Source organism: Nomascus leucogenys, chromosome 5 (assembly GCF_006542625.1).
Source record: "Nomascus leucogenys isolate Asia chromosome 5, Asia_NLE_v1, whole genome shotgun sequence".
NCBI lineage: Eukaryota > Metazoa > Chordata > Mammalia > Primates > Hylobatidae > Nomascus > Nomascus leucogenys.
The window spans coordinates 102,939,007-102,966,026 of record NC_044385.1 but is presented as its reverse complement, the minus strand read 5'-3'; the positions used below and the strand labels follow the sequence as shown (position 1 = coordinate 102,966,026).

At 36.7% G+C, this 27,020-nt stretch overlaps 1 protein-coding gene across 12 annotated transcripts in view; it reads left to right on the top strand.

Moving 5' to 3' along the window:
• MYCBP2 (MYC binding protein 2) overlaps positions 1-27,020 on the top strand; it is a 275,606-nt gene that overhangs the window by 26,778 nt on the left and 221,808 nt on the right. For all 12 annotated transcript variants that reach the window (XM_030813514.1, XM_030813510.1, XM_030813519.1 and 9 more), the window contains exons 2-5: positions 3,849-3,924; positions 12,072-12,287; positions 21,020-21,173; positions 26,271-26,467. In XM_030813514.1, the coding sequence (XP_030669374.1) occupies positions 3,849-3,924; positions 12,072-12,287; positions 21,020-21,173; positions 26,271-26,467 (643 nt within the window). The remainder of the gene's footprint in view (positions 1-3,848; positions 3,925-12,071; positions 12,288-21,019; positions 21,174-26,270; positions 26,468-27,020) is intronic.

Below are 27,020 nucleotides of genomic sequence, written 5' to 3'. Positions count from 1 at the left end.
CCTGTGAGCTAAAAATGGTTTTTACATTTTTAAAAGGTTGAAAAGAAAATAAAAAAGGAAGAGAATGTTTTGTGAGTATTATGTGAAATTTGGAAGTTTTATTGTAATATATGCACACTCCTCTCTTTATGTGCTGCCAATGGCTGCTTTCGTGCTGTAACCATTGAGTAGTTGCAACAGAGATCTTGTGACTCACAAAGTGTAAAATATTTGCTGTGTGGCCCTTTGCAGAAAAAATTTCCCTATTCCTGCTTTAGATCACAGGCTCAGGAATTTTTTATTTCTTATTACTAAGAGAAATTAAGCGAAAGATTGAAACCATTTTATTCCAGAAGTTCTGTAAATTTGGATTTATTAAAATCTTAGCCTTTTAGAGGATTTAGAAGGAACCTCAGTCTCCTTCATCTCTTTATTTTGCAAATGAAGCAGATTTGAGTGAAAGAGGTTTTAAAATTATGACTACATTTTTGGTATAAAGTATACTCAGTAATAAGCTGATAGAGAAACTATTGATCTATATCACTGAACAATTTGCAAAATTGATTTGTCATTATATTGCAGAAGTATTTGGTTTTTCTTAAACAACGTAGCTCTTAAGAAAATATTTTTGGAATTTTTAAAGTAAATATTTTAAGATAAATATTTAAGGCATGTTAATAGCCTTTCCCTTTTATTGTCAACCACAATTCTTTCAAATCTCATGGATATGAAGTTATTTTTATGAGAAGACTAAAAGTCTTACAGGACCAATTCCAGACATTCTTCATTAAGCTTCGACTGATTTAGAATATAAAGCCCTAAATCATCAGAAATTCCAAGGTAAATTGTTAATGTGTAAGACTGGTTTTTAGAGTTTCTCTTTTATATTCTCATCCTCAGATATCGTGAAAGGTTTAAGCTTAGTTCTCAAATATAGAGATATAATGGTGTGTTATATTACTAGCAAATGGCATTTTTAAATTTTCCAATGTTGAATACAAATTTTGTTTATATAATTTTCAACTTATTACTGGCTCTTTTAGAAAACCTCTACCTCTACCTCTGCAAACCAAATCAACAACAACAAAAAAACACAGTAGAAGTAATTTATAATTAATTTGGGAATAGCTAGTTCTTGGATGGTCTATACTTAAGAATTGATGGGTTCAGATTCATTAGAATTGTTACAACCAACTAAATGCCATCATGCATAGAAAGTAGTATTTTAGAAATGTACGTAAAGTCATTTGAACTTTAAAGAAGTTCTATTAGATATAACAGACACAAACATTGGTCTCTAATTGGGAAAATTTAAGTCAGTTATAACTCGTCTTTAGGAAATCTATCTGAATTTGGATTTATATATTCTACTTCTCTGAAAATTGGTTTGGAATAAATTTTGATGCTTTTATAAGTTATATAGAAGGGGCTAACCTCTTAGTAGTTACATATTCCTGTTGCTCAAATACCTGATTTCACTCAGGTAATCTTTAATATAAAGGAAAGTTGGTTTCCTAAATAGTAAGAAGAATACTTATTGTGTTTTATTTATTTATTTGTTCATCTGATATTTATTGACCATCCATGATGTTTCACATTGATGCAGGTGCTGAAAGTACACAGTTGAAATAGACATTCGTCATGCCCTCACAATGCTAGTAGTTGAGTAGATTCTATAAGCAGGTATATGTATTTATGTTTAGCATTTGGCACTGTTAATCTTTCTCTTTCTCTTTACTTTTATGGCGTACTATCTTGTGGAAATCTCATCCACATACATAGTTTCCATGACCTCCTTTGTGCTAAAGTCTGTGCAAATAATCCCAAAGATAACTCCTTAGTGGGCCTTTCTGGCTAGATATGCTTTAAATGCACTCATGTATCGATACTATAGATGTAGATACCTTATTTTAATCTCTGAGTAAGGCATGTAGCTGTAGCTCTCAACTTCCTCATTTCTCCCCTTCCTCACTCTTTCTCTTATACTTTCTCTTTCTCTTAAAATACTTGAGTACTATATCCCAGGAACTTTTCTGGACAGAGGCTCGAGTAGTGAACAAGAAGGACAGGGCCCCTGCACTATTGGAGCTTATAGCTTGGCAAGGAAGCAATACATTAAACAGTTCCATACATAATTACAGTTATTGGCTGTACAATGAAACATAAATATACGATGAATGAGAGTGTATATTAGGGAAACTCATCCAGTGTGGGGAGTTAGACTTAAGTGACACTTAGCTGAGACCTCGAAGATAAGTAGTGGTTAACAGGAGAAGACGTGGTAGAGAATTTCAGGAAGAGGGAAGACCTTTGTGAAAGTTGTGATGAAGCTTAACAGGTTCAGACAACTGAAAAGAATATCCTTCTTGCTGGAGTATGATGAATCAGGTGGAAAAGAATGCAAAATGAGGCAGGAGAGGTCGATGGAGGTCAGTTATTGGAAGAGGATCTTTTAAACGATGTCAGTGCTTTTGGACTTTATCTTAAGAGAATTGAGAAGATACTGATTTTTAAGCTGGGGAATTATCCACTCAGGTTTGTGTCTTTAAAAGTTGAGTTAGGTTCCTATGTGAAGAATGGATTGAAGGGTATGGCTGTGCAGAAATGAGTTAAGCTTTTGCAGTGGTCCAGGTAAGAGGTGGTGGTAACCTAGTTGATTAGCATTGCAGCAGTAAAGACAGTGTGGACAGATTCAAGAACTGTTTATGAGATATAATTGACCAGATTTTGTGATTATTTTGATTTCAAGAGTGAAACTGAAGGAAATGTCAAGGATAACATTTTCACTGCTTGTTACTCTTGTCTGTTTGTTGACATTTTGGTATTTTGAAGTTAAACATCTTCAAAATCAAACCCATTACTTTTTTTCCAGCAGACTAACTCTTCCTTCTGACTTCTCTATTTTTATGAATGGCATTGTCTACCTCCAGGTGACCTAGGCTTAAAACTTTTCTCTTTTGTCACTGCTGTCACTAAATTAGTTACCAGATCTTAAGGACTTGACCCCTTCAGCATCTGGAACAACCTCCTCCCCTTCGCTCTCTCCCCAATTCCCTCTTTTTTTCCCTCCCCCTCCTCCTTCATCCTTTTTTCGTTATTACAGCAGTAGTATCCTCTTGTTAGATCACTAAACTGTGCTTTCCATTCAAGTCTCTGAGCTCCTTGAGGGCAAGAACTGTCTTTTTCATTTTGTGTCTTTACTATTTTGCGTCTCAGCATGATGAACATAAAACATATTCAGTGGAATGAAAATAAAGTATTTTCCCTGCTTCTTGTTTCTTGCACCATAATTTTTATTCTTTATCATGTATATTTTTTCTGTTTCTCAAAGTTATTCAGGGGCTTCCTTTTGCTTAAAGAATAATTTGGTCTTAGGACTGTGAGATAATGAATGTATCCAGACTGGCTGCTGGAGGCATAAAGTATATGAGTTGGGGATTTTCCTATAGTAGTTTAGTAAAAAGTGGCTCTTAAGTCCCTTTGCACTGTAGCCCTCACTACCAAAAAGAGCAGATTTTTTTTCTTGGAAACATCACTGATATTTGTAAACATCCCACTATGGATAAAGCATAAAATACTTCATTTGATGTCTTTTTAATGTTTTAAGTTTATATATGTTTTTGCAGAATTCAAATTTTTGTCATCATTTAATATATATTGTATATTCCTTAGCTGCCCCGTGTTATCTTCTCAATAGCTACTTTATATGTTAGTATCTTATATGTGTATGTAAAGTATATTGTTTCACATAAGGAAAGTTTGCAAGAAAAAGATCCAAATGCCTATTTTGGAAATACCCATTTTTGATAGCTTCGTATGTCCTAATATGAACATTCATATTTTTTTCCCATTTTTCTTTTAATATTTAGGAATAAGAAAATTTTAAATAAGAAGAAATTGAAAAGAAAACAGAAGAGCAAAGCAAAAGTGAAGACAAGAAGCAAGGTAAAGCTGCTGGTAATTTATAAGGAATAGGACTTTTTCATGTGGTGATTTGAATAAAAATGCCAAGATTAAAAAATATAAGTATAATTAAACCATTTTGTTAGTATGTGCTGAAGTAATTTTGTAAAAGCCCTTTATGATTTGGTTTCTCTTTTAGTTTCGTCTTTCTTTTGGGTATTTCTTTTCTTTCTTGCCTTTTTTTTTTTTTTTCTTTTTTGAAACAGGGTCTTGTATTGTCACCCAGGCTGGAGTGCAGTAGTTTCCTGGGCTCAAGTGATCCTTCTGTCTCAGCCTCCTGAGTAGCTGGAACTACAAGTAAATGCCACCACACCCAGCTAATTGTTAAATTTTTTGTAGAGACAGGGTCTCACGGTGTTGGCGAGGCTTGTCTCGAACTCGTGAGCTCAAGCAATCCTCTTACCTCAGCCTCCCAAAGTGCTGGCGTTGCAGGCATGAGCCACTGTGCCCAGCCTATTTTTGGGAGTTTCTTGACCAGTAGCCTGGAAGTTAATATCTGGATGTTGAAAATTATTTGTTATTTATTCTTATTATCTTTGATCAGTCCTTTGGGGGAACATATCCACTTCTGTTCTCTTTTTTCAATCTGACTACAGGTACTAGAAACTTGAGTAAAACTAGCTTGTAAACTGGGACTTGGATTTGGGTTCATTATATGCCTTTCTTGACAGGAATTAGGGAAACTTGGTGTGTCCATATTGTTCTGAGCCTCTTTTGACTGCTGGTAGCTGCGCAAAAGAAAAGGCAATATGGAATATTTGAATTAGGTGAGACCTTAGAAACCAAGAATCTATTTTCACCTAATGCGGAGATCTCTATAAAATCCATCTTTTTTATACTAAACATTTTCAGTGACCAGAGCACTTTATATAAAGTCCCTTTTCTACTGAACATCTAGACAGAAGGAAGAGGAGTCATAACTGTGATTCCTGAACGGCTTCACTTTGAGTTAAAGAAACAATAGATTTACTGGGCCTGTATAGCAACTGTAGAGGCAGTTGTTTCCTACACTTTTAAGTTAGTGTTTTTATTATTGTAACTGAGAGAAATCTACTTCCAAGTAGCAAACCTAAAATAAAATGAAAGGTTGGGGGATGGCATTTATTTGGTGGCTCTATCTTGAGACACAGCTGGATCCAGGGATGAAATAATATCATCGGCCTGTAATCTCAGCACTTTGGGAGGCCGAGGCTGGCAGATCACGAGGTCAAGAGGTCGAGACCATCCTGGCCAACATGGTGAAACCCTGTCTCTACGAAAAATACAAAAATTAGCTGGGCATGGTGGCGCGTGCCTATAGTCCCAGCTACTCAGGAGGCTGAGGCAGGAGATTGCTTGAACCCAGGAGAAGCAGGTTGCAGTGAGCTGAGATCGCACCACTGCACTCCAGCCTGGCGACAGAGTAAGACTCCGTCTCAAAAATAAATAAATAAATAAATAAAATAATCAAACCCATATTTTCAGCTCTTGCTTCTGCCTTCCTGTGTGTGTGGACTTATTACCTGTGACTGAGGGCTGAGGCTGCCAGCAGCTCCAACTCCATTTGCTCTGAGCAAGAGGCAATCTTTTCTACTAGTCATAGCAGAAAGTCTTGGGTAGGATTTTCGGTTTACCTGCATCATTTGCTTTGACCACGGAGATATGGGATACTTTGGTTAGACTGAGTTATATTTTTAACCCTGAGATGGGCAGTGGGTGAGCACCCTGGTGAATAGGCCACATGGAATGAGGGAGGAATAGTTACCCTAAGGAAAGTGTTGCCGGGAAGGCAGAAAAATAATGTCTGTTCACTGTATCCCTTCTCATTACTTCTGCTTCTGGGATAGAGGAGGGAAGTGGAGTGCATTGTCAATATACAGAAAACCTCTAACAAATACAATCATTCCAACCTCTATCCCTTTTCAACTTTTTGGTGCTATGTGCAAATCAGAGTATGGGAATCTTGAATATCTTTTAAGTTTTTTTAAGGTTTGATTTGGTGATTTTCCTGAAGTGGTGTCATATGATATCCAGGAAGAGGTGAGGAGAAGTCAAGGTCTTTTGTCCCCTTCAATTCAGCCTCCCAACTAGCTTTGTGCCCTCAGTAATTCAGTTTTTTTCCTCTTGCCCTCAGTATTTCTATATCTTCTTTTTAAGAGTAGTTTGAGATAACAGTTATACAAGTAAGTTCATTGATTTATTCCTCAAACATTAATTGCATGCTGAGTATGTGCAGGCATTATGCTGGGTGTTTGGGATACAAAGATGAGTAAGGGGCATTTTTTGCTCATGGAAAGCATATAAAGTAGTAAAATGGTGTTGTTAGTCTCCTTGACCTGTATTACTTTTTCCAGATTATTTTTCATCTACCCTCTTTTTGAAAGTTATTTTTAAAATGCCATTTAGCTGGCATTTTATCTACTTTATATATTTTATATATATATAGCCATTATATCTACTTTATGGCTATCATCAACCCCTCTATTTCTCCTCATCCATCAGTCATCTCCTTTATTTAATTTCCATCTTACCTAGGTTAGATACCACAGTCTTTCTTTTTAGAAAAACTCTTATTTAATCTGTAACAAATTACACAAACTTGGTGGTTTAAAATAACACTCGTTATCCCACAGTTCTGGAAATCTGAAGTCCAAAATGGATCTCACTGAGCTAACATCAAGGTGTCAGCAAGGCTGTATTCCTTCTGGAGGCTCTAGGAGGGAATCTGTTTTTTTGCCTTTCTAGTTTCTATAATAGAGGCTGCTCAGATGTCTTGGCTTGTGGCCCCCTTCCATCTTCAAAGCCAGTGGTGGTTGGTTGAGTTTTCTCATGCGGCATCACTGATAGTTTTCTGTTGTTTTATCTCCTCCTCTCACTGTCCAGCCTCCCTCCTTCACTTGTAAGGACCCTTGTGATTACATTGCCCATCCAGATAATCTGTACATTTCAGAATCCTTAGTTTAATCACATAGACAGAGTCCGTTTTGCCATGTAAGGTAACATTCACCTGGGTTCTGGGGAATTAGGGTGTAGATGTTTTTGGAGGCTATTATTTACCTACCATATCTCCCTTGTATATTTGTTGCATTAATCTGACAAAACTCAATCTTGTGTGGATCCAGTTCTTTTGTCCCTCCCTTAAGGTGAGTTCCATGTGCTGCCAAAAAGAGTTATACAAGAGTTAACTGATAACAATACACATTCATGATCATCAATCTCAAGTATACCATAGCCAGACTCTCCTATTATTTTTTCTGGTCAAATAGTTCTCTTTTCTTCTGTGATTATTTCAGACCTTTGCCATGCTCCTCAAACCTCTGATAAATTCTATCTTCCAGCATATAACTTCACTTTCTTACAGGAGAAATCAAATTCATTACTCAGAAAAGTTCCTCAACTTCCTGATCCCAAATATGTCTGTCTTCAGGCTTCTCAGTGGCTGAGCCTGACATAGAGATTTGAAGTTTGTAGTTCAGTAAGTTTTGAAAGTTAACATTCATGCATAGAAGCACTACTGCAGTCAAAGTTCAGAACATTTCTATCATCTCCAGGGGTTTTCTTTTTTTCTTTTTTTTTGAGACGGAGTCTCGCTCTGTATCCCACGCTGGAGTACAGTGTTGTGCGATCTCAGCCCACTGCAGCTTCTACCTCCTGGGTTCAAGCAATTTCCCCACCTCAGCCTCCTGAGTAGCTGGGATTACAGGCGCCAGCTACCATGTCCAGCTAATTTTTGTATTTTTAGTAGAGACAAGATTTCACCATGTTGGCCAGGCTGTCTCAAACTCCTGACCTCAGGTGAACCACCCGCCTTGGCCTCCCAAAGTGCTGGGATTACAGGCACGAGCCACCGCGCCCGGCCGGTTTTCTTATCCTCTGCTGATTCCATCCCTCCCTATAACCCTGGCTGTAGACAACCACAGATATATTTTCTGTCACTGTAGATTAGTTTTCATTTTCTAGAACTTCATATAAATGTGATCATATTGTGAGTACTCTTTTTTTTTTTTTAATCTGGTGTCTTTCCCTCAGCATAACGATTTGTGTTCATGTTGTTGTATGTCCATAGTTCATTCCATTTTTTTGCTGATTTTATATACATATATATGCACGTGTATGTGTATGTGTGTGTGTTCATTTTTCTTGGGTGCATACTGAGGAGTGGAATGGTTGGGTGGTTTTTCCTTTGATTTGCCAGAAGGACTCATAAGTCTCACAAGCAATTTATACTCATGGCTAAGATTTATTACAACAAAGGATACAGAGCAAGCAGCAGGAAAAAGGTATGTGTTTGTGATGTATAGGGAGTTATGGCATAGGCTTCCTAGTTCTTCGTTGACTGAGCTTTCATGTCAGAAAGAAAGACATGCTTTCTCTCTGGCAGTGAACTACAGAGAAATGTGTATATTGTTTTTGCTCAGGTGAGTTTTAGAATTCAAGACTTTTTGTGGTTTTGGTCACATAGACATATCTTGTTAGTCAATCAGACATGGTAAGTGAAACTCAGGTACACATCGTAAAGCTTGATGTTTGTAGATGCAGAGCAGTCTGACAGGCCAGGAGGCATGGTCCATTGCTCCATGTGTTCATAACACAGTCTTCAATCACTACCACAAAGAAAACTCTAAACATCCGCATTCCCAAAGATTAGCCAAGGGTCAATCATGGTTTCCTTGGGGAAATACAAGGAGTAAGCAATCATGCCTGTGGCATTAACTTTTTCCTCAGAGTTGGCACAGTAAATGTACGTTTAGCTTTTTTTTTTTGAGACGGAGTTTCGCTCTTCTTCCCCAGGTTGGAGTGCAGTGGCACGATCTCGGCTCACCACAACCTCCACCTCCCAGGTTCAAGCAATTCTCTTGCCTTAGGCTCCTGAGTAGCTGGGATTACAGGCATGCACCACCACGCCCAGCTAATTTTGTATTTTTAGTAGAGACGGGGTTTCTCCATGTGGAGGCTGGTCTCGAACTCCTTACCTCAGGTGATCTGCCCGCCTTGGCCTCCCAAAGTGCTGGGATTATAGGCGTGAGCCACTGCACCCGGCCTGTATGTTTAGCTTTTTAAGAAACTAGAAAACTCTTTTCCAAAGTGGTTGTTCCAATCTGTAGTCCCACCAGTAGTATATGACCAATCTAGTTGCTTCCTATCTTTGCAAACATATGGTATTCGCTTTTTAAATTTCAGTCAGCCTACTGAGTAGGGGTTTCCCATTGTGGTTTTAGCTTGCTTTTCTCTAATGACTAGTGATGTGAAATCTTTTCATGTACCTTTTGCCATTCTTATTTTTTGATGTGAAATGTCTGTTCAGATCTTGCCTCTTATTTTTGTAATTGTCTTCTTATTATTGAATTGCCTGAGTTTCTCATATATTCTAAATACAAGTCTTTTGTCAGATATCTGCATTCCAAATACATTTCTCCTATTCTGTGGCTTGCTTTTGGGGTAAGAATTGCCATTTTAATGATATTGAATTTTCCAATCCATGAACATGGTATATATCTCCATTTATTTAAGTCTTTAAATTTCACTCAGCAACACTTTTTTGTTTTCAGTGTGTAGGGTTTACACATATTTTATTACTTTTATTTACAATTATTTTATATTTTTGATGTTATTGTAAATGCAGTTAGTTTTGAAAATTTATTTTGCTTTGAGATGATTTTAGTATGAATGCAGTGTGTATGTGTTTGTGTGCACCTAAGTCTGTGTAATTTTATCACATGTGTAGGTCCATGTGACTCTTACCACAGTTTGGATATACAGCAGTTCCATCACAAGGATTCTCTGAGATATCCTTTATAGCCACAGGTATCTTCCTTCCTCACCCTCTCGTTAGCTTCTGGCAACCACTGATCTGTTCAGCATTTATAATTTTGCCATTTTAAGAATGTTATCCAGTGGAATTGTGCAGTATGTAATCATTTAAGATTGGCGCTTTTTTTCCCCACTTGGGAAAATGTCTTTGAGATTCACACACGTTGTTGCATATTGTTTGTTCCTTGATGAGTAAGCATTTCACGGTATGGATGTACCATAGTTTGTTTAACCATTTGCCCATTAAAAGATATCTCAGTCGTTTCTAGCTTTTGACTATTTTAAAAGAATGCTATTACGAACGTTCATGTACTGGTTTTTGTGTGAACATAAGTTTTTATTTCTCTGGTGTAAATGTCCAAGAGCATAATTGCTGGATTATATGGTAAGCACATAATTAGTTTTGTAGGAAATTGCTGTACTTTCTTCCAGAGTGGCTATACCATTTTACATGGCCATCAGCAATGTATAAGTTTCTCCTCATCCCCAACAGCATTTGGTGTTGTCACTGTTTATTTTAGCCATTCTGATAGGTGTGTACTATATCTCATTTTAATTTGCATTTTCCTAGTAGCTAATGATGTTGAATCTTTTCATGTGCTTATTTGCCCTTTGTGTATCTTCTATATTGGCGTGTTTATTCCTATCTTTTGCCCATTTGCTAATTGGATTCCTTGTTTGTTTTTACTGTTGACTTTTGAGAATTCTATATATTCTGAATACTCATCCTTTGTTGGATATGTGGTTTGCAAGTATTTTCTCCCAGTCTGTGACTTCAATGCTATCATTTTTGAAATTACATTTTTCAATTGTTCATTCCTAGTATGTGTATATACTACTCATTTTTATATAGTAATTTTATATCCTGTGATTTTGTTAAATCTGCATACTATTTCTGGTAGCTTTTTTGCAGATTCCTTAAGATTCTCTACATGTTTTTTTACAAGTAAAAACATTTCTTTTTTAGAAAATACTTCTTGCCTTTTTCCCTTGGCTGGATAGGATATTTTCCTTGTACTAGATAGGATATCCAGTACAATGTTGATGAGTTGCTGAGAGTAGACTTATTTGCTTGGATCACAATCTTAGAGGGAAAGCATTCAGTCTATTACCACGTTAGCTGTGGTTATTTTGTAGATACCCTTTCTCAAGTTGAGAAAATTCCCTTGTATTCCTAACTTAGACTTTTTTTTTTTCTATCATGAATCGATACTGGATTTTTGTCAAGTGATTTTTCTGTGTTTATTTGCAGTATAATATATTTTTTCCTCTGTTACGACAGTGATTGCTTTTCCAGTGTTGTGCCAACATTGTCCCTGGGTTAAACCTCTGTTGGTCATAATGTATTACTTTTTTATATATTGTTGGATTTGAATAGCTAATATTTGTAATATCTCTGGATATTTGGATAAGAGATATTTGTAATATCTCTTATGCATATACTCATAAGTTATATGCCATGCCAATTTAACTTTTTGATGTATTTCTTATTTAACAAGAGTATTTTGTTTTGTTTTTTTCCAATTCTTTATGGAAGAAGAGTTGAATATTTGGGACCAAGTGTTTTTGGTACTTGAAGTATCATTTTGTTTATATTAGATACTTCCTGGACATACTCTAATTATTGGAAGTTGAATTTCTAAAATATTTTAAAACAGCTTTTTATATTTATAATGTAAATGTTGATCTTGAAATTGTAGTTGCTGTCTGATGAATAAAATACTGGGCATAAAAGAGAAACTGTTTAGTCTTAACAAATTACCAAGCACATGATTTTTAGCCTTTATCAATACTGATAGGTGAGAGAGAGCTTAGGGAAGCATCTACAGTTTACTTGGCATTACTGTTATTTGAATGAGAATGAAATGAGTTGATGAAAATTAAGTGTTTTTTTGGGGGGCCCTCATTTCTGTGTAAACTTCTATATCTACTTTTAAAAGCATTCAAAATGCAATCTAATGTTTGTAATAGGTCATTGGGACTCTACAGTGTGTCTGGTGTCTCTTAGGAAGTCATCAAATGAATTTCCTTTGATACAGAACTCTAGGAGTTAAGCTTTGTTGAGTCTATTCCTGTCATGGTGATACAAGAATATTTCTAAGTTTTTTGCCCATCCCTTTCCAGCCCTTGTCAGATTGGTTGGTTATTGCTGCATTACTCAAAAAATAGTGAGGTATAGAAAAGGGGACTAGAAGTTGGGTCCATAGACTTAGACTGTCTCTGCTGTGTCACATAATGTGTCTTCTGCAAGTCAGCCTGTCTAATCTTTACTTTTATGTAAAATGAGACTTGATGATAGAAAGGAGTGTGAAATGGAAATATTCTGTTTTGTATTTCAGTCTGAAAACTTGGAGAATACAGTAATCGTACCAGATATCAAACTACATAGCAATCCTTCTGCTTTCAATATTTACTGTAATGTACGCCATTGCGTTCTGGAATGGCAGAAAAAGGAAATATCGTTGGCAGCTGCATCTAAGAACTCTGTGCAGAGTGGAGAATCAGATAGTGATGAAGAAGAGGAATCCAAAGAGCCCCCTATCAAGCTTCCAAAGGTAAGCCACTGAGTTCTATTAATATTTAGATGTATAACCTGCAGGTGTTCTGGCTATAATGCATATATATGCATTGCTAAAATACCTTGCTTTATGTAAAATTGCACACTAAAAATAACACGGCTTATGGGCAAAAATAGATTTGGAGCAGAAAAGGAAAACTCTACAACTTTATAACTAAGGTGCTAACAAAGTCAGTAACTGATAATTCACTGGAAAGCACAGGAAGGGAGATCAATGGGTTGGAGTCTGTTATAGGGGCAATTAAAAAATGTACAAAAGCAGTAGGGTGGAAATGCTGGTATAGAGGCATTGAGCCATGGCAGATGGAAGTAGAGCTCTGAGCCAGTGAGCTGAGAGTAAGGTGGGCACAAGAGAAAGCCAAGAGCCCTGGAAAGCTGGGAGGTGCTCCTCACCTGGGATGCAGGTATGCATTTTTATTTTTCTTGAAATAGAACTACAAAGCCTCTCAGCTGTGTAGTAGCTGGGCTGAGAGCCTTTTCCTTTCTGCCTAAGCTTATAATTGTACTCTTGATATTGTGGCTTCCCTTGATTAGGAAAAAAAAAATCACCTATGAACCAACTTAACTTCTGCGTTATTCTGATACTACTCCCTTATTTACCAGGAGCATATAAACTAGTTGGTATTTCTATAATAGAAACGTGTATTGTAGGCCGGGCGCAGTGGCTCACACCTGTAATCCCAGCACTTTGGGAGGCCGAGGCGGGTGGATCACCTGAGGTCAGGAGTTTGAGAACAGCATGGCCAACATGGTGAAATGCTGTCTCTACTAAAAATTTAAAAATTAGCCCGGCATTGTGGCAGGCGCCTGTAATCCCAGCTACTCAGAGGCTGAGGCAGGAAAATTGCTTGAACATAGGAGGTGGAGGTTGCAGTGAGCTGAGATGATGCCATTGCACCCCGGCCTGGGTGACAGAGTGAGACTGTCCCCCCCAAAAAAACTGGCTGGGCTTAGTGGCTCACGTCTGTAATCCCAGCTCTTTGGAAGGCCAAGGCGGGTGGATCACAAGGTCAGGAGATCAAGACTATCCTGGCTAACACTGTGAAACCCCGTCTGTACTAAAAATCCAAAAAAAATTAGCCAGTCACGGTGGCGGGCGCCTGTACTCCCAGCTTCTCGGGAGGCTGAGGCAGGAGAATGGCGTGAACCCGGGAGGCGGAGTTTGCAGTGAGCTGAGATGGCACCACTGCACTCCAGCCTGGGCGACAGAGCCAGACTCCATTTACAAAAAACAAACAAACAAACAAAAAACCTGTGTTGTAGAACTATTCTCAGTGTACTCTGTTCTGTTTAAGTATTGGTATATTTAAGACTGGAGGGTTATTTTATATATATATATATATATATATATATATATTATTTTTTTTTTTTTTTTTTTTTTTTTAAGACAGAGTCTTGCTCTGCCCAGGCTGGAGTGCAGTGGTGCCATCTCGGCTCACTGCAAGCTCCACCTCCTGGGTTCAGGCCATTCTCCTGCCTCAGCCTCCTGAGTAGCTGGGACTACAGGCGCCCACCACCGTGCCCAGCTAATTTTTTTTGTATTTTTAATAGAGACGGGGTTTCACCGTGTTAGCCAGGATGGTCTCGATCTTCTGACCTCGTGATCCGCCTGCCTCGGCCTCCCAAAGTGTTGGGATTACAGGTGTGAGCCACTGCGCCCGGCCTGTTATATATTTTTTTTCTATATAGTAGATATAGTTAATATTTATAACAAAAGAATAGGTGAAAATAATAGACATTTTAAAATGGTGCCTTTATATAACTTACGCATATTGCTTTTTTCTAAACAGAGATATTCAAAATGATTTTATAATTATAAATGATTTATGACTATTGCCTTTTTACTAAACTGATACCTTAAAATTATGCCTTGAAAACTTACACATATCCACAAGGGATTGTGCAAATATTTTTTACTACTTGGAAATAGCAGCATAAATGGAACCTGGTCTGAGTTCTGTTGCACATTTTATGGTGGCTGTTCCTAAGTACACCACCATCCTTTATCATATTGTCAGGTTCTTCTCACCTTATTCTTGGCAGATGGCTTGCTTCATATTTCATAGAGTAATACAGGTTTTGTGAACTTACTCAGCTTCTTGATCAGCCATCTTCACATGTCCTTTTTGCCTCCTGTTTTAGAGTGGGACCCTTTTCTTTTTCTTATTTCCTTTGTCTGCAATGTCCTAACTGTACCTACTCTAATAGCTCCTTTCCTTTCCTTTCCTTTCCCTTCTCCTTTTTTCTTTTCCCTTTCCTTTTCCCTTTTCCTTTCTCTTTCCCTTTCCTTTCCTTTCTTTCACGGAGTTTTGCTCTTGCTGTCCAGGCTGAGTGCAATGGCATGATCTTGGCTCACTAAAACCTGTGCCTCCTGGATTCAAGCAATTCTTCTGCCTCAGCCTCCTGAGTAGCTGGGATTACAGGCATGTGCTGTAATTAGCACCTGGCTAATTTTGTATTTTTAGTAGAGATGGGGTTTCTCCATGTTGGTAAAGCTGGTCTCAAACTCTGGACCTCAGGTGATCTACCCACTTTGGCCTCCCAAAGTGCTGGGATTTCAGGTGTGAGCCACCGTGCCTGGCCAATAGCTTCTTTCTTTAACCTAAAACAAACATGTTTATCTTTAATATGGGAGCTGCTCTACATAGAAATTATGGTCTCTAATTGTAATTTCTTATGCTTAACTAGGAGAGATTGAGATAAAAAACATAGCTGAGTTAGGACGTAAGGCTGGAGGACTTGTATAATTTACTTTTTAGTTAGAATACCAATTCTGTGTATGTGTGAGTCACACTGTATTGTAGTAATTGTGCTACTTAAGTTCAATATTGTGAGAGAAAACAAAAGCCTGGGTAAATTTTTTACACAGGTATGCAGATTTTGAATAGTAAACTGTAGTTCAAATTAAATTGCATAAACAAGAACAATGGATTCCTAGGGTGTTTAAAAACATCAGGATTAGTGAGTATTAAATGAAATATCAGGCATTCTTAAGATAACCTTTTGCAGCATAATTAATAGAGTCAAAGGGGGATCTTTCAAAGAAAATTAAAGAAGATCAGATAGCCCAAGTGATTAATACTGAATTTTCCACCAAGTACTGACCTGTCTGCAAACAGGGTTAGCATGGGTTATGGAGCCAAACTGCTGGGGTTCAAACACCATTAAAATTACTAGCTATGTGACAATGGAAGTTATTTGACACATCTGTGCCTCAGTTTTGTCATCTATAAATTGGGGGTTGCATCTACCTCATAGGGTTGTACTGACAATTTAAATGAATTAATGGATGTTGAATGCTTGAGAGAACAGTACCTGACAGAAAGAAGTGCTCGTAAATGATATATATAGTTACAAGTGTCAGGTTAGGTGCAAACAAGAAAATGTGTAGGTGCAAATGAATTTGAGTTACTTGTCAAGGAACTCTTCAGTTTATTAAAAAAATTATGCAAGCAAATGAAACTTCTAGAGAATCAGTGCAATCACCTGATGAATGAGAGGTGAAGAGAGAGGAAGAAGTGATGAGATGCCTCTTACTATGGGTGGGAAGTGAAACTTTCAGGTGATATTTTTTGGCAGCCATTTCCATGACATGAAGAATTGACACTGAGGATGAAATTAGTCTCTTAAGGTTCGAGGTGATGAGATTTGAAGGCAAGTGGGAAATGTTGGCATTTTTCTTTTCCCTTTGACCGTCTCTGTGCCTCAGCCTCAAATGCTACTGTCTGTTATCCTAGTTTGCTCCTTTTCTTTGTTCCCCTGTTGCTCCTCCTAAGCATGTGGCTGTCCCATTCCTTCTTGCCTGAGGTTTCTGTCTCTCCTACTCTTTTTTTTTTTCCTTAACATGATTAAGACAGTTTTTAGTATGTTTTTGAAATGTTGTTGTAATACAGTTTTATTTTTCCCATTCTTGAGTTTTAAAATTTAGTTACTAATAAATTGAGTTTGACTGTTATATAGACCTTGATTGTCACCCTTTTTTTGCTTTTTGCTTTTGTTTTTGTGTTTTGTGGATCAGTAATCATTGGTATATTTAAAGGAGCTTTCTATTCCCTGAATGCTTCTACATTAAGTTTTTTACCCAGCTCAAACTGTCACTAAAATCTACATCCTCTAAAACTTTACAGATTTTATAGCTACATAATTTTTATTATTTTTGTTTTTATTTTCATTTTGAGACAGGGTCTGGCTTTGTCACCGGGGCTGGAGTGCAGTGGCGTGATCTCAGCTCACCGTAACTTCCGCCTCCTGGGCTCAAGCGATCATTCCACCTTAGCCTCCCATGTAGCTGGGACTACAGGCGTTTGCCACCACCCCAGGATACTTTTTGTATTTTTAGTAGAGATGGGGTTTTGCCAGATTGACCAGGCTGGTCTTGAGCTCCTGAGCTCAAGCAATCTGACTGCCTCAGCCTCCCAAAGTACTGGGATTACAGGCGTGAGTCACTGTGCCTGGTGCATAATTTTTAAACAGTAACACTTAGAATTCATATTTCCCATCTGAACCCATTTGAAGCCAGTCATGCCACATTATTAAAAGATTTAGACTTATGTAGGATCATTTCTTTCTTAATTCAGTATATTCTTTTTGAATTTGTAGCCAGCGTTGTATTAGGTCCTGAGAACGAAAGGATGAGACATAATTCCTGCCCTCAAGAAAGCATTGTCTTGTAGGGATAAGAACCAGGTCAATAAATATTCTCTAGTGCCTTAAGGATTGATAGGGAGTGCTAGATATAGTGGAACGCGTTAGAGTAAGGACTCAACAATGACTGAGATAGAGCGAGAGAGAGAGCAGGAAGCTAAATCATGAAGGGCCTTATGTGCCATGTAATTGATTCAGATGTTGTCTCGTGATTAGTAAATATTGAAGATTTTAAGCAAAAGAATATCATCAGACTTGCATGATTGTATCAGACTCACCACCCTGTAGTTATGGATATGCCCTACTAACACTGCAGTAACTGTACTCCAGTTAGTAAGTAACTTTGTACTCCAGTTAGTAAGGCATATCCATAACTACAGGGTGGTGAGTGAGATTGGAGACAGAGGAACCATTTAGGCAATTATTGCAGTTGTCTAGAGAGTGTTAATGAGGGTTGGAATTATGGTAGTGACAGTGTTTTGGATATAAGAAATGTTAAGCAGAATTGACAGGAATTAGTAATAAATTGGCTATAAAGACTGAAAAAGAAGGCAGAATCTAAAGATATTCTTAAAGGTTTTGTGTGGTGAGGCCCTTTACTGAAAGAGGGAAAACTGGATGAGGAACAGTGCTTGGCTGAAATGATGATCAAGTTTAGTTCTGCACATGCTGATTCTGAGGTAAATGTGAAGTGTCCAGTGTGTGCTATGTAGGGCTGAAGTTCAAAAGATAAGTGCCAGCTGGAAAAATAGATTTGGGAGTTATCACCATGTAGGCACAAGTTGAAACAAATTTCTATGAGAGATGGCGGGGGGTGGGATCAAGAATATTGTTTGAAAAAATAGCTTTGAAAAGTTGAAAAGTTTTGAAAAGTTCTCTTCCTCTGGGTGTGAAGAGAAGGGAAGAAGATGGTAGTAGTCATAGATAAATTTGTTAGGCAAGGAACTCAGAAACTTCACACTCATACTTTCTTTTCTTTTTTTTCAAGATGGAGTTTCACTCTGCTTGCCCAAGCTGAAGTGCAGTGGTGCGATCTTGGCTCACTGCAGCCTCCACCTCCTGGGTTCAAGTGATTCTCCTGCCTCAGCCTCCCAAGTAGCTGGGATTACAGGCATGTGCCACCATGCCTGGCTAATTTTGTATTTTTAGTAGAGATAGGGTTTCACCATGTTGGTCAGGCTGGTTTGCAACTCCTGACCTCAGATGATCCACCCACCTCGGCCTCCCAAAATGCTGGAATTACAGGCGTGAGCCACCGCACCCGGCCTCACATTCAGAATTCTCCACCTTAGCCTTCTCCTCCTCTCCTTCTGCTGCTGCCTCTTCCCCCACCTTTTTTCTCTGTCTCTAGATTTTTAAATTTTTTATTATTTATAGATATTATCTCTGTACCAAATATTTGCTTTATACAAACAATTTTAAAAGACAGTATACTTCACTCTATGGTAATATGTAAATATAATTTTGATTTCCTTTTGAGCTTTTTCAAATATAAAAGTATCGGAAGTGATTTTAGGACTTTTTAACTGAACAAGGTACAATTTTTAAGGGTAAAGAGTTAATTATTAAATCCAAATGTGATGTAACTAAACTTTTATGATCACACTTATTCATGAAATAATAAAGTCACATTTGGAAATACATGATTTGAGAAGGGCAAAATAAAACCTTGAAAGACTCATTATATATCATTTTGCTTTGGCCAAATGTATTTTTATCTCACTTTCCCAGCATATTAGACTGGCCATATCAGGTAATTATTTGGGCTTCGTGTTTCTTTATCTTTCAAATATGATAGATAACCTTCAAAATTTAATTATTTGAGCGCAGCAGTAAAGGTAAAATTCAGTAAATTTACAAAAGACTGTTTTATGAAGAGAAGTGCAAAAGCATGTGTTGGGTAATTAGTTATAGTTTGTTATTGAAAGTATTGAAGCTTCTTGTGTTCTTTTATTGTTATAATTATTTTTCTTAAATATCACATTTATTTATTTTGCTAATTATACATATTTATTGTAGATAATTTGAAAAATCAGAACGTTTTTCTAAAGAGGTATTAAAAATCAGAAGTAATATTTGAAATACCATTAATCAAAATATACCCCAATATAAACATTTGTATTTCTTTTGTCATTTTTTCTATGTACACATTAAAATATGTTTTTTATACACAAATGAAATAATACTATATTGGCAGGACTATATTTTTTCTCCTTACACTCTTCCTTCCTGATACTGAAGGAGGGAGAAATATGTGTTTTCACTAACTATTGCCATTCACACCTTAAACTTACCGGAGAGATCAAGAACCTGTTCATTAGGCAGTCTTACTGCTTCTGGCAAGGTTCAATAATTCCTTTGTCACTGTAGGAAACTGTATCTATAATAAATGAACCTTAGCCAAAAATGTCATCTGTGAAGAATCCTCTTGGATTTATGAAAAATCATGGTTGGTGGCAGAGTAAGCAATCTGAAAGAATGACAGAATATAGTAGTCTTCCATTGGCTTGAGAATAGAGCCCCATATTTTGTACTCTGGAGATCTTTGACTTCACATTTCTCTTTCCTGTAAGTACATAAGCAGATAGAAATCTTGGACAGCATGTTTTTATTTTCTAGTCCATTCCAGGAAAAGAAACTATATCAAATGTGAAAGTTTACTCACTTAATGTGTTTAATCAATTGAAACTGTATGCAGGCTCTACTGTAATATTAGCTATAATCAAGTCTGTTAGCATTTTAGATAACTTCTCTAAAGACAGTCCTCCTAGTTATTTGACTTCTCAGCTATATCTGTTGTTTCCAGAAAACTTGTAAATGTTAATCAGAACTACAATTGACTTAGCTTCAGCCGATTTGCCTCTGGTTTAGAAAATGTATTTCTGAGATGCAGTGGTTTTTAGCAAACAATTTAGTGAATAAATTAAACAAATATTTAATGTGTGCCTAACATATGCTAGGTAATTGGCTAGGCATGGAAGGTATTAAGCCGTTTAAGACATGTTCCTTGTATATTGGAAGATATACAAGCTGTTTTAAACATGTTCCTTGTTTATTGGAAGATCCCAACATGGTTGGGAAAATGAAAACAAAAATAGTTACACTATAATGTAATAAATGCTGTAACAGAGATCTGTACTGAGTATGAATTATATAGCATGACTAATTTACCCTATTAGATTATAAACTCTTAGAGGACAGGGTCTAGTATACCTTCATATTTCCTAAAGTGAGTTTGCAAAATATGAGTGCTTAGGAGGTATTTATGTAATATATGAATTAATGCAAAAATACCAGCAGAGAGAATATTCTTCCACTGTTGTGTTCAGTAGAATTAATGGTTTTGGGAGTTTCTACTAATTAGTCTTATTTTAATTTTTCTGTTACTTCTCCAAACAATTTACTTAATACTTCCTGAACTGGTTCTCAGAATGTTGACATTGCCTGAGAAATGGAATTTGTCTTTTATCAGTCTTATGAAGGTATATCCTTAAACTCATTCATTGCAATTTGCTCTCTCAATCTTTAGTAACAGATTTATTTCTTTTGCTGGATATGGAGTCTGATTTTTCTTGCACCTGATGAGGAATAGTAAGATAATTAAAGGAAAAATACCAGTGGTATTTTTAGCTAAGCAGTGTTAAATTGTTTTGTGATCATCCTACAAGAAGGGATACCAACTATAAATAATAATATAGTGATTGTACCATTATAGAAAAGGCTAAGATGAAAAGCTCCTTATAAAATCTTTTTACTATATGTGCTGTGTTGACTTTATTTCTGGTTATAGGTAACAATTAACATGACTTTTGACAAAAAGAGTACTGAGTTTTCCTGAAGTACAATCAAATGAACTTTTCAAATTAATACAGTTTATTTCTTCCTAGTGAATGCAATCTAGTCTCTAGTTCATTGTTATAAGGCATTTTCATGATGTTTTATTACGGCTCCATTATACATTTACATTATCATTTGCTGTGGAAGTAACTTGTACCAACTAAACTGCTTAGAAAGTGTTACTAGCTTACATGTCATAAAGTATATATATTTTTTCCCTTCAAATAGATTATTGAGGTTGGCCTTTGTGAAGTTTTTGAATTGATCAAGGAGACACGATTTTCTCATCCATCCCTGTGTCTCAGGAGTCTCCAAGCCCTGCTCAACGTGCTGCAGGGCCAGCAGCCAGAAGGCCTCCAGTCTGAGCCACCTGAGGTCCTAGGTAAGAGCCAAGGCTCATTCAGTGAAGCATTTAAAAGTGAATATAATTAATAATACAGTATTTTACACTTCAAAATTAAGAGAATATTTCTAAAGTTCTCACTACAGAAAATGTTAAGTACTTGAGGTGATAGATGTTAATTAGTCCACATTTTATTCATGAATCATAACATCACTTTATACCCCGTAAATTTATACAATTATAAATTGTCAATTTGCAGTTTTTAAAAAGTGAAGAGCTTTTCTTATGAAGCACACACAATAGCCTATAATGCAGTCTTTATTTAACTGTGGTATGGAAACAGCAGGGGTATAAGTTTTAGAGTATTTTTTTCTGTGTTCCACTGAAATTATGGTTTAAGAGTTGAAGTTCGTGCACACACATTTTGCAATTAGTATGATGAAGGGGGGGCAAACAAAACATAAATCCCTGGAATCCAGAAATAATCCTCACACCTTAAGGTCACTATTAACTGAAATCGTTCTTATTAAACTTTTGGCCAAAACAGCTAGCATTCACTTTCTCTAACTTGTTGCTCTCAATAGTTTTAAAAAACAGGGGAAAAGGAAATAAATGCCACAAACCCAAACAGTACAATTAGTTTATAAATTGAGGGGACTTTTTTTTTGTATTCATCATAAGTAAAAATCTATTTGTGTTATGGATTAAACTTCTGACTTAGCAACTTTCATTAAGTAAATAAAGTGTTTGCTTTTCTTAAAGTATGTTCCGATTCTTGCCTTTCATATCAGTGACCTAGGCTCAACATGTAATCCTTTAAATAAGATAGGAGCTTTTACTTAAAAGGTATTAAGGAATAGAAATATAGATGGAAACATAATTTTTAACTGGTTAATTGCTTTTTTTCTCCGATGCTAACTATGGGTCTCTAAACTATCTAAAGTTTTCTAGATCCTTCTAGTATTATAGGAAAATTCTCAGAAGTACTAGAGCTGTGGTTCTCATTATGTGGTTCTCAATTCGCATTAGCATGTATCAGAGTTATTGGGGACTTCCCTATGGTGTTTCTGATTCCATAGACTTGGGGTGGGGCCCAAGAGTTTGTATTTGGAAAAAGTTTCTTGGTGATACAGATGCTGGTTTGGGGACTACACTGCTGGTTTAGACTAAAGCTTGGTCCTTTTTTTTCTACTTGGCTATTTAGATTTTGTAGGACCCACCTGTGAAAACCAAATTGCATGAACCTAACTACATGTCAGATTTTTCTTTTTTTGGTTGCATGCGGTGATTCAGTTTTTGTGTTTGACTTTTGTGTGTTTGTTTGTTTGTTTTAATGGGAGGGAGGATGCTGGTCATTAAAACAGGCTGAGGATTTTTTAAAACTACCCCCCTCACATACACAGTTATTAAAAGCTATTACCAAATAGAAGCTGTCATGTTGACAAGCAAGCACTGTGTTGGTTATTGTTATGATAGCACCAGTGATCATATTAATATTGTGAAGTGCTGCTTGGCTTGACAGCATTTTACTGAAGATTTGATTTATTTTATTTAACAATATTTTGCTGGGTTTTCTTGGCTTTGGTTTGTTAGTTAGCAAATAATTGGAATGTTGAAATACCCACTAAGACTTGTATGTCATATTTCCTACTTTGAACATGTTATTTCTTTCCTCCTAAGTCTTCTACCATTCTCATGTCTCATGTCAGTTGTTATATACTTTCCTTTGTATCCATTCTGTACATACTTTCTTTCCTTTATTCTTTTAAAACTAGAACTTGTTCTTAATACTAGCTTTGAAATATAATGTGTGCTTTAGTCTTATTGTCTTCCATCAAAACTTACACATTATTGGCTGGGTGTGGTGGCTTATGCCTGTAATCCCAGCATTTTGGGAGGCTGAGGAAGGAGGACAGCTTAAGGCTGGGAGTTTGGGACCAGTCTGGGCAACTTAAGACCCCTATCTCTACAAAAAAAAAAAAAAAAAACTGGGCATGGCAATGAGTGCTACTCAAGAGGCTAATGTGGGAGGACCGCTCAAGCTCAGGAGTCTGAGGCTACAGTGGGCTGTGATCATGCCACTGCACTGCACTCTAGCTGGGTGACAGAATGAGACCTCATCTCTACCAAAAACAACCCCAAAAAAATCCCACAAAACCCAGAAACCTTTCACCTTAATCTGTTCATTTTTATTTTCTTGTTAAAAGTTTCAAATTCTGCTGTACTGCCTTTCGTCTGTCTTCCATCCTTTCAGTGTTTACTGCTGATCTCGTCACCGCTTTGGCTTATTTTTCTATGTAAGGGATTTATTATCATTTCATATTTTCTATTTTGTTAAATTAGCTCAAAGATAAAAGCACTGATTTGGTTCTTTTATACTAAATTTCTGTTGAAACTTGCCTCTTCTTGTTTTTTCAATCTAATATCACAATCTTATTGGTTATCTTTTTTTCCCATTCGGTTGTTTTCGTGTTATTCATGAAAATATGTGTATATTTATATAACTCTTACTGTGGAATATCTTGATGATTCGTATACACCAAGCTTCTTCTCTTTGCAAATAGATTTTGATTTTTAAATTATCTATTTAAAAATATATTTCCTTATATCCATATATTCTGTTCAATTAGATTATATTCTCAAGTATTCACTGAAATGTAATAGCACCCCCTTTGTTATGTGCTAAGAATGTGTGATACCATTGCTGTTATTATGGAACTTAGCATCAGAGAGTTGGATATGTGTATAATTACAAATGTGGATAAATCGTATGGAGGAAAGTAGAAGGAGTTCTGAGAGTCCTTTTTGTGTTTTTTGAGACGGAGTCTCTCTCTGTTGCCCAGGCTAGAATGCAGTGGTGCGATCTTGGCTCACTGCAACTTCCACCTACCGGGTTCAAGCTATTCTCCTGTCTCAGCTTCCTGAGTAGCTTGGACTACAGGCGTGTGCCACGATGCCTGGCTAATTTTTGTATTTTTAGTAGAGACAGGGTTTCACTATGTTGGCCAGGCTGGTCTCAAACTCCTGACCTCAAGTGATTTGCCCACCTTGGCCTCCCAAGGTGCTAGGATTACAGGCATGAGCCACTGTGCCTGGCCAAGATTCCTTTTTTAACTTAAAAAATTTTTATTTATTTATCTTTAGGGACAGGATCTCACTATATTGGCCAGGGTAGACTCAAACCCTGGACTCAAGTGATCCTCCTGCCTCCACCTCCCAAGTAGCTGTGATTATAGATACACACTGCTGCACCCAGCTCCTTCTGAGAGTCTTTAACAGGCTCCCTGAAGATGTGACATATGAGATTTACAGGGTGAATAGGAGGGAGTGAATTAGATTATAAGTGCTCCAGGCAGAAATAACAGCATGTAGTAAGGCTCTGAGACAGAAAGGAGAATGAATGAAAAGAAGAGCAATATGGCTAGAATGTGGAGAGTGAAGGGAACAGTCTTGTGACAGCTGAGGAAGGAGGCAGGGACATGCGGAGCTTTACATGCCATGTTAAAGAATTTCATTAGTGGGCTAGGAGGAATGGAAAGTCATTCTCTATTTCATTACATTAAGAATATTGTTTTTTAAATAGCCTTGTTTTCTTAAATTATTTGTTTAAATTAGTGACTGTTTTCTTTCCCTGGATTCTTAACCTTTTTGAAAGGGTAGAGACATTCTTTGTCATGTTTGCCAATACCCTAATGTAGAATAGTTGCTAATGTGTGAGAGTTCAGTATATATTTGCTGAATAATCAACAGATGTACTCGCTGAAGGATAATCATTGTAGGAAGGATGGGTAGATGGAAATATGGACAAACACGGATAGATGAAAGGATGGAGGGAAGGAAGGATAGCTGGAGGAAAAGGTAGAGGAAAGGATAAATGGAAAAAAATGAAAGTATAGGATGTGTACAGACAAGTGAAGAGAGGAAGGGAGAAAGAAAAGAAGACAGAAGGGAGGAAGAAATTAACAAAGGAGTGAAAGGATTTTAAGTAGACAATTAGATTTTTGGTTTGAAATTCTCCCTGGCTATTGGGGCAAAAGCGAATGGTAAGAGATAATTTCTTAACGCTTTTTAGTCAAAGAGGTGATGATAGCATGGATTGGAAAGATGATGATGAGATAGGGAAAAGTGGAGTTATCCATTAGGAAGTAAAATAAACAGGACTTAATTTGGGATTAGCTATGGAAGATGAGGGATTGGTAGGGGCTGCCTGGGTTTCTGTGAGTTACCAGATAACCCACAGATGGCATTTTAGTTTTTAGAGAACTGCAGTACATTACTCCTCTTTCTCTTGTTCTCCTCCCTCTCTCCTTTCCCTTTCTCTCTGTTCATCTTTCTCAGTTTTTCTTTTTCTAACTCTCTTTTTCCCTGTCCATCTGATTATTCACTCTATAAGGATTTTCAAATCTCCCTTCTATGGAAGAAATCCCCAGATGTCTGTTGATTGAATCTTGGATGGAGGTGTTCAGGGAATTTTGTGTGGAGACCTCTGCTGCTTGTAAAACATTTGTGTGTGTGTGTGTTTTATCTTCACCACTAAATGACTTTATGATTTAGGAAAAATCTTTTGACTACCCCATATCTCAATTTCATTATTAAAGGAGGAGAATATCTGTCCTATTGACTTGGAGGTTTTTCTAGGGTGTAAATGAATTACATCCTAAGTGTGAATTGTTATTACGTTAATGATATAGCCAATTTTATATTAAAGCACATTATTGCATATGTTTTGTGTTTCTATTACTTTGAAAATATATACATAATTTCCTGGACACTTAACATTTTAAGAAGCCTCCTAATCTGAAAGGTAAAATAAGTATGACGAGTAGTCTATTACTTGATAGGATGAGTTTCTTGGATATGTGAATGCCTCTAGGCAAGCTTGTTTTAAAAGACCTTTGATTTTCTTTTTTTACTAAGAAAAATAAGGAGTTCAACTGAGTGTTCTTTAAGACCCTTGTTACATAAATATTTTAACTTTTGGGGAAGAGAGTAACTAGAAAGAAACTAATGCAAAGTAATTGTTAGTCTAGATTCTTTAAATTTTGTTTATAATGAGACAAAGTAAAAATAAATAAATATACGCATATAATGTTCTGTATGTTGGATGAATATAATTGAATTCTATTTTATCCACAGAGTCTCTCTTCCAGCTTCTTTTGGAAATCACTGTTCGAAGTACTGGGATGAATGACAGCACAGGACAGTCCTTAACAGCACTTTCCTGTGCTTGCCTCTTTAGTCTGGTGGCTTCTTGGGGAGAAACAGGAAGGACACTTCAGGCCATCTCTGCTATCCTCACCAACAATGGAAGCCATGCTTGCCAAACTATTCAGGTATTTCATATTTATATCTGCTTAGAAATTTATGACAAGTTACAGTTTCATCTCAATTTCTGTCAATAGGAATTCTGCTTTTTCTCACTCATTACAGTAGCTTGATCTGTCCAAGATTGATACATAAATAATCTACAGTATTTCAATTAAGTGATATGTATGTTTAACTCTGAAGCTTTAAATATAATAAAATGAATTTTGGCCAGACCTCTTAAATCTTTAAGCTGGTCTTTGCCTTAACACCATAGCCTTCTCTTTCCTTGCTGTTGTCTTGCTCTCTGCGTTCTCCCCTCTTCCCATCTTTCCCTGAGTTTTTTTAGTATGGAATTCATTCATAGTTTTAAATATCTTTTTTCTATTGAAAGAAAAAGATATGGTATCAATCTGATATATTTTTGATCGGTTGATTATGTTTTTTTATGAATTGATTCGTTTCTGAGTTACTTCAGCTATGTATAAAACATTTTAGGCTTTTTATATTCAGTTGTGGAATAAACAAGCTCGTCACCATTTTAGTGGTAGGAAAAATAATCCTTATAGGCAAAATTGACTT